Source organism: Mus caroli, unplaced genomic scaffold (genome assembly GCF_978045245.1).
Source record: "Mus caroli unplaced genomic scaffold, Mus_caroli_1 scaffold_9, whole genome shotgun sequence".
In the NCBI taxonomy this organism is placed as follows: Eukaryota; Metazoa; Chordata; class Mammalia; order Rodentia; family Muridae; genus Mus; species Mus caroli.
Window position 1 is genome coordinate 54,435,104 of NW_028227264.1, and position 12,415 is coordinate 54,447,518.

The window sequence follows — 12,415 nt, forward strand, 5'->3', positions numbered from 1 at the left end:
CCATTATGAAGCCATCCCTCAAAATCAGAAGCAGAACGCTGCCTCGAGCACTGATGACATTAGTCCACCATACAAGGTTCTCTGTCGGTACAGCCATCTCTAAAGTGTTTCCTTTAAAGCTCTGCTTTTTGCCTGATGTCTTGACTCATAGGCATAATCTTACCACTTAAGAAGTTAAGGCAGAGGACTACCTTGAGTTTGAGGGCAGGCTGGGCTACATAGTGAGTTCTGGCCTACCCTGGCCTATAGTGTAAGACTATGTGTCAATAAAAAGAAACAAAGACAAATGAGCACAGTAATTAAAAACCAAACACAAAGCCCTGTTTTGTATACATTTTGAGTACAGACTTAAGAACTTTATATATAAATACATCAATGAATTTAAATACAGCATATTTTTGTGACCAATGGAGCAAAAGAAGGTTTAGTTAAGAAACAAAGTCAAACGAAATGAATTAATGCCTTCATGAAAGATGACAAAAGAATGGTCCCAGCACATGGATAGAAGGTGAGGGAATGAGTTTAGAGAGGAAGAAGTAATAACAAATGACTCAAAATATATTTGATAAATGCTAAGTAAAGCATAGCAAAAATGAACAAGGTAGCCTTAACCTGGTAAGATATAAGGCTCAACATTTAAAAGAATGCATGTATTGGGCTAGGGGTATAGTGCAGTTTGTAGTTTGTCTCATAAAATGCACCAGACCCTGGATTTGATACTCAATATGAGAAAAACTAGGCATGGTGTCTCATGCCTGCAACCCCTGCACTCAGTAGGTACAGGCAATAGAGCAAAAGTTCAAGGACATCCTTGGATTGATTGCAACCTAAAGACTACCCTGGGCTACATGAGAACCTATCCCATTCAAATATATGTATAGATGTATACTATCATTTATATATATGTATGTATGTATATATACATACACACATACATACACACACATATCCTATCGCATACATACCTATACATACTCAAATTTATTGGTATTTTATAGGAATGTATAATAACTAATAAATAAATTAAATAAAAATATGAAAAAATACAGAATAAAACAACTCATTTTTTAACAGTCTATCACTATAGTCTTCCTCTGGCTGGGCACACTTTGTTCTAATCATCATGTGATGAACTGAACTATATAACTCACAATCATATCCCAGCTGCAAAGTCATCTTCTCCACAGCTGCCCCCCTCACCTCTGTCTTCATCAGTTAAAACAAATCTGCACAGTTCTCTAAATACAGAGCTAAGCATCCTGACAGCTGGTGACACCTGGGAGATCTGAAGTTCTGGCTCTGAATCTAAGTAGTAGATTAGGATGAATAACATGATCAGAAGGGATGGTAATACCAACAACAAGCTGTTGGAAAGGGAGACTGAAGCAATCTATCAGCGATAATGTATTTGAGAGAACAAATGTTATAGTAAATAAGTTCTTCGTCAGAGAGGATAACATTGATGTATCATCACCTAGGGAACAAAGTGGAGCTCTTGGGAAGCCTGCCTTATGGAGAGCTTTGGATTTTAAGCACCACAGCATGTCAGGAAAGGAATCGGCTTCTTAAATCAAACTGATCCAGCAACAAGCCGGTTTAAGGCCCAGAACTGGCAAACAGTCCACACATATCCGATTTCACAGGATACTCTCCTTGTTGAGAATAAGTTCGGTAAGCTAGCCGTCAGACCACAATCTATGGCTAGATCAGCAAAGAGGAATTCTATATAGGTAGGCTTACAGCTGAGGGCCTGCCCTATTCAAGCTGTCCAGTGGCCAAACTCATGCCATCTGACTGCTTCAAGGAAATGAACAGATGTGGGGTAAGGAGCAGGTCAAAAGTGCACCTTTCAAACATGGATGGCTAGTGCTTAACCTATGATAAAAATGAATTCAGCTAAGGTCCTCATTTGGGACATTTCATATTGGGGAAGTAGAAGAAAAGGCCACTCCCTATACAGTGGGTTAAGTACCAACCTCCTAAAACTCCACCAGTGCCCTAATGCCCAGAACTTCTCAATGCCCCCCTATTTGAAAAGGGGATCTTTGCAGAAAGATTTAAGTTAAAAAATCTTGATCATCTTGGATTATCCAGAAGGGACTTTAATCTAAGACAAATATCTCGAAAAGAGAAATACAAAGGAAGATTTCGGTCAGGAAGAGGCAAGGACCATGTAAAGATAATTAAGCATGGAGTCTAGCAGCAGTATGAAATGAAATACCTACAAACATTTATATGATTAATAGATACATAACAGACTGACAGACAGACAGATATATAGAAGATAGATAAATGACAGATAAGATGGGTGATAAAAAGATAGATAAGACAAATAAATAGATGACAGATATAGATGATAATAGATAAATAGATGATAGATAAGTATATAATAGATAAATCCATAGATAGATAGATATAGAGATAGATAGATACATAGATAGGTACATAGATTCATAGATACATAGATAGATACATACACAGATACACAGATACATAGATACACTGATAAATACATAGATGGATGAGAGATAGTTTCTGTGGATTTCTGCTACACAATGGATAATGCTTCCCCCACAAACCATAGACTATGTCACAAACACCCTAGTTCCAAGCATTGTAAACCTTTCTTTGGGTTTGTTTGTAGAGTACAAGATAATTGCAAAACAACATAGCCTTAGTTGTGTCCTTGTTTGACTCCCAGAAGTTTAATGCTAAGACCCTAAAGACACAATGTACTTTGGACCCAAGACTTGGAGGAATTGAGCTACAGCTGACCTGAAAGCCTCCAGCTTGAGGACACAGTATCAGAACATGGTATGCAAGCCTTGGGAGAAAAGCAATGAGGAGATTTTGTTAGCTGTGAAGCAGATGAGCCACAACAATGACTGGTCAGGCAAAATGCCCCTAGTGGTGTAATAGTGACACTTTTATTCTATATCTAAACAACAACTGTGGAACTGCATTTAAGGCCTGCTTAGCAGGAGGGAATACATGCCTGGTACTTGAAACCTAGCCAACTACATATGGCTGGAGAAATCATATACCCTATATGAGAACTATGAGTGTCCTAAGTTAATACAAGCTCTAGCTGCATCCTAAATTCTTGTCCTTAACCCAGAGGTAATTAGAGCTCTCACTCCTATCCAAAAGAGCTCCTCTTTAAGTAGATGGAAACGCCTTCAGAGTTTCACAACAGATCAAAATGCAGAGAATGAGTAAACATGGGGTGCACAACCCCAGCTGATACATACACAATGCAACCTCTACACCTAAGGCTCAGAGAAAGTGGCAGACGATGGGATGGGGATATTTAATTGTCAGAGAGCCAGGATGTCGGCAGCAAGACAGACTCTTCTATACTTGATAGAGAAGCTGCACCCATGGACCTTCAGCAGTCTAGTTGTCTGAACAAGGAGAGCACCAGGCAACTTTACAAAGTGGATGAGAGACATGTCAGAAAGCCCCACTCCTAGGCGAAGAGCTACAAGCAATCAATGGCTGCCAAAAGAAAGAGACTTGGTTTTCTCTAGGGACAAGCTCACTAATAGGTTATTATTCTGTACAGTGTTATATCAATTTGATGCAAGCTACAGTCATCTGCGAGAAGGGAATCCCACTTAAAAAAATACCTCCATAAGATTGGTTATAGGCAAACCTTTATGGCATTTTCTTAATTAGTGATTGATGGAGAGGGGCCCAGCTGACTGTGGGTGGTGCCACCCTGGACTGGTGGTCCTGGGATCTGTAAGAAAGCAGGCTGATCAAGTCAGGGGGGAAAGCCAGTAAGCAGTACCCGTCTATGGCCTTTGCCCTGTTTGAGTTCCTGCCTGCATTGGTTTGATGGTGAACTGTTATATGAAACTGTAAATGAAATAAACCCTTTCCTCCCCCGGGTGCTTTTGATCATGATGTTTCATCACAGCAATGATCAACGAGATAAAACTGAGTACAAGAAGATGGGATTGAAACAATCTAAGAAAATAAGAGATCCTAGATTCTTAAAGGCTTAATGGAAAACTTATTCAACTTTACATTTTACTTCAAAATAGTTACCAAAACCTTCCCACAGTAGAAAACAAGTTTAAGAATTCAAAAGGTGAAACACAGAAAGGACAAAACCATTTCTAAAACCAATAATATGTAAGACAAAAATGACAGAGTGAAAGTAATGTTAGAAACAGAACTTTAGGATTAAGTAATTCTTTACTAATCCTTGTGTATTTGTATTCATGCACATATTATCTATTCATTTGTTGTATAATTAATATTCAATCAAAGATAATGATATAGGTCCCCTTTAATAGTTAAAAAACCAAGCTAATCATATGGGCAATTTTGAGTATGAATTAAGTTTCAAATTAAATAAGTATGCATATACTGTCCTCATGGACATAATAAATAATTCATTAAAACAGGTTGAAAAGATATTAGACTCCTTGGTTATAATTTATCCCAATTATTCTAGTCAGGAAGGGAACTATGTAAGAATGGCATTATAACACCCATATAAGCTAATGGATCATCTTAAACTCAATTATAAGAAGTTTGTCCATATGGTAAGATGCTTTCCTGATTGTAGAGGGTTAGCTTTGCATTCTGATAGGTAAAGGAACTGCTACATGTCTTGAACCAAAGTTTTCACTGGTAGATAAGTCAAAAGTTGATGATGTAGAGATGTGTAATCAATTCAGATATTAGTAAGCAGTAGATGTCCTGTGTATTTGTCAACTGAACAATTTTTGCTACAAATCTCAAACAGCAGTCAATTAGAAAAGAGAAGAGTTGAAAGAAAGTGACTTACGATGATGCATGTTGGAACTTCACGAAGAGAATACTCTGCCTTATTAGGAAGCTCCTGATTGGCTGTTAGCTCATACACAGCAGGGTAGGACAGCAGGTTCACCAGTGCAAGGAAGGACTGCGGGGGTGGGGGTGGGGAGACATTGAAATAACTCATTATTTTTAATATTGCACAGAAACAGTCATTTGTGTAAATGTTATATCTGAATGTCTATGAAGGTAGCTTTTACAATACATCTACTGCTGGTGTGATATATCTATTCATGATAGGTTAAAAACTAACAAAAATAGCAATAGCCTAAGATCTTCCAATGCTAATATAGCACATACAAGGAGCACATATAATAGTCAGAAAACATTTCAGAACGCTATGTGATTCCTCAAGTTAGATTCTGATGAAAACGAAAAGTTCTTTCCTTCTCATTCTTTAAACTATTATATCTAAGAAAATACAAGAGAGTAATACTCTAAGGTGAGATAATAAAGTCTGTATATTCTCAGGCTTAGTCTATAAAATTATCTAATAATATATTCAAAGAAAATCAAAATAACCTAGACATTGTAGTTAATTTTCCAAAGTAACGGCCTTCCTGTGAAAAACAGCTCCTTTGCCCTGGTCTAATCTGACCAAATCTCCTCTGCATGGCATCTGTAAGCCAAAGGCATCTCTCAATGACACTTCAGTTCATCTACTTAACAGCAAGTGAATATAATTCTCACACAAATTTCATTCTCAGCTCCTAGCTTAAAACATTCCATGGGTATCCATCATTACATAGCAGGAAGTCCACATTCCTTAGATGACTACCAGGGCACTTGACCCTCTTCTCCTGTCTCAAGCCTCATTCTATCATTCCCCAATGTGAAGCCCTGTAATCTCCTTCAACTGACTGCCAGCCACAGGACCTTCTCTCCTTCTGCTACCCCACTTAACCTGACCTCAACTGCACTAACCTCATAAATTTGTCACAAGCCAAGCAGTAAGTGGCGCACGCCTTTAATCCCAGCACTCGGGAGGCAGAGGCAGATGGATTTCTGAGTTCAAGACCAGCCTGGTCTACAGAGTGAGTTCCAGGACAGCCAGGGCTAGACAGAGAAACCCTGTCTCAAGAAAGCAAAGAAAGAAAGAAAGAAAGAAAGAAAGAAAGAAAGAAAGAAAGAAAGAAAGAAAGAAAGAAAGAAAGAAAGAAAGAAAGAAAGAAAGGGAAAGAAAAGTTTGTCACTTTCTTTCCAGCCTACTCTTTTTCCAAAGTTGGACGCACTTATTAGTTTTTTTTTTTTTTGCAAGCATTGTGTTATGCTTAAAAGTTAGAGATTTTAAAATTAGAGTAGATTGAAAATTTGTGAATCATATTATTCACTGTAAGAAAAATCAAAATTTGAGAAAAATACAAGAACTACTTAATTTGATTTCTCACTAGTAGGTGAAATAACGTGTGGTAAAAGGCTTGACTAATAACACATTCATACAAGAACTAATACTTTTGCTACTTTCTCTGGATCAGGTCTCTCTGCAAACAAAAGGATAGCCATCAGATACTATTTAAGAGGATTAGTCACTGTAGTTCTTGCTTGTTAGTAGGAAAAATAGAGTCCACATCCTTTTCCTTCCTTTTATACTTAGTGGAGTATCATTTATCATGTTACAGTGGTTATACAGTAGATATATACAACATATGGTGATGTGTAGCAAATTGTATCTCTGAATAAAGAATGAATGTGCATTAAGTTTAAGGTGTCCACATTTCCCCCATCAGGTACAACTTCTTAAAACAAAGATCAACTTTCTTAACAACAATAACAATATAATGAAGGATTTAAACCTAATAATATTAGCATAACAGTAAAATTACCAAAGAATAAGTATAATGGGTTAGTTTAAATTTACAGAACTTGCCTAGTTAAGAGAATACTATGCTATGCAGAAAAACTTTCACTCTAGATGAGCATAGTGAGGCAGAAAGGAAAAAGACTGATTATCAGGGAAAGCGTGGTAGAAAAATGTGTCTCTACATTACCATCAAAGAACCTACAAGGGAACCACAGGGTTCATGGCCACCAATGAAACAACTGCACAAACAAATTCACCAAGCAGGTGTTTGGAAATTTGCTCATTCCAATATAACTTTAAAAAACTCACCTTAATATCTAGAGAATATGCCAAAGGTAAAATATGAAAACTAAAAATGCTTTAAACATTTCACGATACTGATCCAGCAATATTGACATATAATAAGTAAATCTCATCTTCTCTATAGTAATGGATTACAAATATAATTTACAAAATGGATAAAATATCAGTCATATATTAATACACTGAGGCTTTCTTATTATTTACATAGACAGCTCTATTCATGTTTCTGAATTCTCCTTTCAAAGAAATAAAATAATTCTGTCAGCAGAAAGCTGTGGTAATTTTTGATAAACTACTCTTAGCAAATTAAGTAGGGCTTCAGAGGAAAATAATCAAATAACTGTATTTGAAAAAAAATAACCTGCAGATAATTTTAAAGAGACTTGAGAAGATTTCAGTAGATTACCACAAGAACAAACAAATCCATTTCTCACTCATTAGACATTTTTTTTCTTTTTTTTATTAGGTATTTTCCTCAATTTACATTTCCAATGCTATCCAAAAAGTCCCCAATACACTCCCCCCCCCAGTTCCCCCACCCACCCACCCCCACCCCTTGGCCCTGACATTCCCCTGTACTGGGGCATATAAAGTTGGCAAGTCCAATGGGCCTCTCTTTCCAGTGATGGCCGACTAGGCCATCTTTTGATACAAATGCAGCTAGAGTCAAGAACTATGGGGTACTGGTTAGTTCATAATAATGATCCACCTATGGGGTTGCAGTTCCCTTTAGCTCCTTGGGTACTTTCTCTAGCTCCTCCATTGGGGGCCCTGTGATCCATCCAATAGCTGACAGTGAGCATCCACTTCTGTGTTTGCTAGGCCCCGGCATTGTCTCACAAGAGACAGCTATATCTGGGTCCTTTCAGCAAAATCTTGCTAGTGTATGCAATGGTGTCAGCGTTTGGAAGCTGATTATGGGATGGATCCCTGGATATGGCAGTCTTTAGATGGTCCATCCTTTCTTCACAGCTCCAAACTTTATCTCTGTAACTCTTTACATGGGTGTTTTGTTCCCAATTCCAAGAAGGGGCACTTTGGTCTTTGTTCTTCTTGAGTTTCATGCGTTTAACAAATTGTATCTTATATCTTGGGTATCCTAAGTTTTTGGGCTAATATCCATTTATCAGTGAGTACATATTGTGTGAGTTCCTTTGTGAATATGTTACCTCACTCAGAATGATGCCCTCCAGATCAATCCATTTGCCTAGGAATTTCATAAATTCATTCCTTTTAATAGCTGAGTAGTACTCCATTGTATAAATGTACCACATTTTCTGTATCCATTCCTCTGTTGAGGGGCATCTGGGTTCTTTCCAGCTTCTGGCTATTATAAATAAGGCTGCTATGAACATAGTGGAGCATGTGTCCTTCTTACCGGTTGGAACATCTTCTGGATATATGCCCAGGAGAGGTATTGCTGGATCCTCTGGTAGTATTATGTCCAATTTTCTGAGGAACCGTCAAACTGATTTCCAGAGTGGTTGTACCAGCTTGCAATCCCACCAACAATGAAGGAGTGTTCCTCTTTCTCCACATCCTCGCCAGCATCTGCTGTCACCTGAATTTTTGATCTTAGCCATTCTGACTTGTGTGAGGTAGAATCTCAGGGTTGTTTTGAGTTGCATTTCCCTGATGATTAAGGATGTTGAACATTTTTTCAGGTGCTTCTCTGTCATTCGGTATTCCTCAGGTGAGAATTCTTTGTTCAGTTCTGAGCCCCATTTTTTAACGGGGTTATTTGATTTTCTGGAGTCCACCTTCTTGAGTTCCTTATATATATTGGATATTAGTCCCCTATCTGATTTGGAATAGGTAAAGATCCTTTCCCAATCTGTTGGTGGTCTTTTTGTCTTATTGACGGTGTCTTTTGCCTTGCAGAAGCTTTGCAACTTTATGAGGTCCCATTTATCGATTCTCGATCTTACAGCGCAAGCCTTTGCTGTTCTATTCAGGAATTTTTCCCCTGTACCCATATCTTCGAGGCTTTTCCCTACTTTCTCCCCTATAAGTTTCAGTGTCTCTGGTTTTATGTGGAGTTCCTTAATCCACTTAGATTTGACCTTGGTACAAGGAGATAGGAATGGATCAATTAGCATTCTTCTACATGATAACTGCCAGTTGTGCCAGCACCATTTGTTGAAAATGTTGTCTTTTTTCCACTGGATGGTTTTTGCTCCCTTGTCAAAGATCAAGTGACCATAGGTATGTGGGTTGATCTCAGGGTCTTCAATTCTGTTCCACTGGTCTACTTGTCTGTCGTTATACCAGTACCATGCAGTTTTTATCACAATTGCTCTGTAGTACAGCTTTAGGTCAGGCATGGTGATTCCACCAGAGGTTCTTTTATCCTTGAGAAGAGTTTTTGCTATCCTAGGTTTTTTGTTGTTCCAGATGAATTTGCAGATTGCCCTTTCCAATTCGTTGAAGAATTGAGTTGGAATTTTGATGGGGATTGCATTGAATCTGTAGATTGCTTTTGGCAAGATAGCCATTTTTACAATGTTGATCCTGCCAATCCATGAGCATGGGAGGTTTTTCCATCTTCTGAGATCTTCTTTAATTTCTTTCTTCAGGGACTTGAAGTCTTGTCATACAGATCTTTCACTTCCTTAGTTAGAGTCATGCCAAGGTATTTTATATTGTTTGTGACTATTGAGAAGGGTGTTGTTTCCCTAATTTCCTTCTCTGCTTGTTTATCCTTTGTGTACAGAAAGGCCATTGACTTGCTTGAGTTAATTTTATATCCAGCTACTTCACCGAAGCTATTTATCAGGCTTAGGAGTTCTCTGGTGGAATTTTTAGGGTCACTTATGTATACTATCATATCATCTGCAAAAAGCGATATTTTGACTTCTTCTTTTCCGATTTGTATCCCCTTGATCTCCTTTTGTTGTCTAATTGCTCTGGCTAGGACTTCAAGTACAATGTTGAATAGGCAGGGAGTGAGTGGGCAGCCTTGTCTAGTCCCTGATTTCATTAGACATTTTTAAAGGCACTTAACATATTATAAACTGTAATGTGTTAAGCATTCATAGGAATGAAAATATTTTTGATGCAATCATCAGTTGCCACAAAAGTATATTAAATGTGTTTCTGGTACCAGATATAATCCTAAAATTGAAACAGCACCAACCATCTATATACTCACCTGTGTTTGGGAATAACAAGGTTTTCTATATTAATGCTAATTAAGCTAGCTCAAGGCCTCGTGGCTAATATTCTTAATATTGGCATTTAAAGCTTAAAATTACTTAAAGTAACAAACTTCGTATGGACTGAAACTTTAAGGTTCAAGATGACTATTCAGTCAAAATATGTAAATGCCTACTGCTCATTCTAGTTATGCCAGATGTCAATTAAAGTGTAAATGAAGAAATGGTCCCTGCCCTGAGGACAGGTAGGCTCACTGTGAGGGTGAGATCAGTCCATTCAGGACTGTAAATGGCCTGGTGGTACTGTGCTCTGCTCAGAGGAGATGAGGAGGATTACACTGTAAGGGGAAGTGAGGGTGTGGTTTACAGAGAGCTGGCCTGAAAGTCATCGAAATGCTCTGTTAATATGATCCATCCTCTGGGGAAAAGGGAGCAGTGTTTTCAGGAAAGTAGTACAAATTATCTTATACTTCAGAAAGAATTCTCTACAGAAAACTAATTTGGGTGTGTAGACAAGAATAGTAGGAGGAAGGAAACTAGTTCTGATTCCAAATTTTCAAGAGAGGCATGGATAGTCCTCTTATATCGGGACTCTAAGGGACAAGTCAGCAAGTGACCTCAGGACGTGTTATGAAATGTAGACATGCTGATCCATGATAGAGAACATGCTCTGTGTGGTCACTCGCCAGCAACAGGAAAAAATAGGGATAACCGCTTGTTTTCTGAGTGGATTTAAGATCTACTCCCCAGGAGACACTATAAACCTGGTCAAAAATCTGTGGCTGAAAAATAACAGATCTGAAAAAAAAAACCTACCACTAATATTTTGCTAAGTAGACATACTATCTAACTGCCTTCTCCTGGATTTTTTCTCTCTGTTTTAATGTGTTTTTAAACTTTATCCATATGTGTCTGTGCCTGTGTTAATATATGTCATGTATGCTCATGTACCCACAAAAGGGAGAAGAGGGCACTTGGTCTCCTGAAGCTGGAGTAAAAAGTATTCATAAGCTACCTGACATAGTTGCTAGAAATCCATTTCAGCCCCCTAAAAGAGCCATGCATTTTCTTTCTCAGTATTTTAATTTTTCTTTAAGATTTATTTATTTTATTTATTGGCCTACTTATATGTGTGCCTAGTGTGCTCGGAGGTCAGAGAAGGCATCAGATTACTTGGAACAGGGAATTACAATTAGTTACGAGCCACTGATGAAGATGCTAGGACCAAATGCAGGACCTCTGGAAGTGCAGGGGGTCCTCTAAACTGCTGAGCCACCTCTGCATTCCCTGCCACTACTTCCCTCAATACTGACAGACTAGTGCACGTCTCTGCCCACATCAAAGAAGCCTCTGCTTCCATTGAACAGCGGTTAATATGGAAACTCACACCAGGTCAACGTACAGAGAATAAAATTTTATGGAGTGCTCAACCACACATTAGATACCCACACTCCACCCTCTTCCCTCAAGACTTAGGACACAATGTAGAAGAGGGGGCAGAAAACTTGAAAACTCCAGAGGACTGCTTCCAAACAAGTAGCTTATGGACATGGCAGGATGGATACACTTATGAACTGTCAGCAGCAGCGGCCTGCATGGGACCTGCACAACCCAAAGCCAGTCAACAGGCCAACCCCGACTGTGAGAAGCTGAAGAGAGAAGAGCCAAGTTTTCTTCAGGGTGTAGTACCTTGTAGATTACTGGTTCTCCATTCATGCCCTGACACCCGTGCACACATGGGTGGCATGAACTGGACTCAGTGGGTTATAGTGGGTTATAGAGAAAAAGAAATGGATGACATAAAGTTTGGGGAGGATGGGGTGAGAGACGACCCTGGGGAAGAGAAGAGGTGGGTGTGACCAAAACACACTGTGCACATGTATGAAATTCTCAACCAATAAATAAAATTGTATTTTTTAAAAGGTAACTTCAGGAGCATACAAGTCTATGGAGGGAAAAGGTCAGCAAAGATGATGTGGAGAGTTTGGGCAGTAAGGTGTGAAGAAGACTGTGCTGAGGGCTTCATGGTTACCAGCATGGGAGCACTTCTGTTCTGCCAAGTATCTCCTCCATTCTCCTCCCAGCATCTGTGCATGTTATCTATGCCAACTGTCAGTATGACTTCATGATGGACATCATTCTGAGGGACAACTGACATCTGAGGACAAGTGTAATGCACTCTAAACAGTTCACTATGATGGCTAATAAGAGAAAGCTTAAGAAGCAATCGTTTAAGGAAAGGACCTTATGTAGATAGGAGAAGGTACTGGCTTGGGATAAGAACCATATTTTACTGCTTTTTGACCTAAATAGCTCCTTTTTTTCC

The 12,415-nt window shown here is 38.7% G+C and overlaps 1 protein-coding gene across 1 annotated transcript in view; it reads right to left on the bottom strand.

Annotated features, from left to right (window-relative positions):
• Positions 1–12,415, bottom strand: part of Tbc1d32 (TBC1 domain family member 32) — a 244,143-nt gene that overhangs the window by 119,749 nt on the left and 111,979 nt on the right. Inside the window, exon 21 of the mRNA XM_021174643.3 lies at positions 4,802–4,918. Coding sequence (XP_021030302.1) covers positions 4,802–4,918 — 117 coding nt within the window. The remainder of the gene's footprint in view (positions 1–4,801; positions 4,919–12,415) is intronic.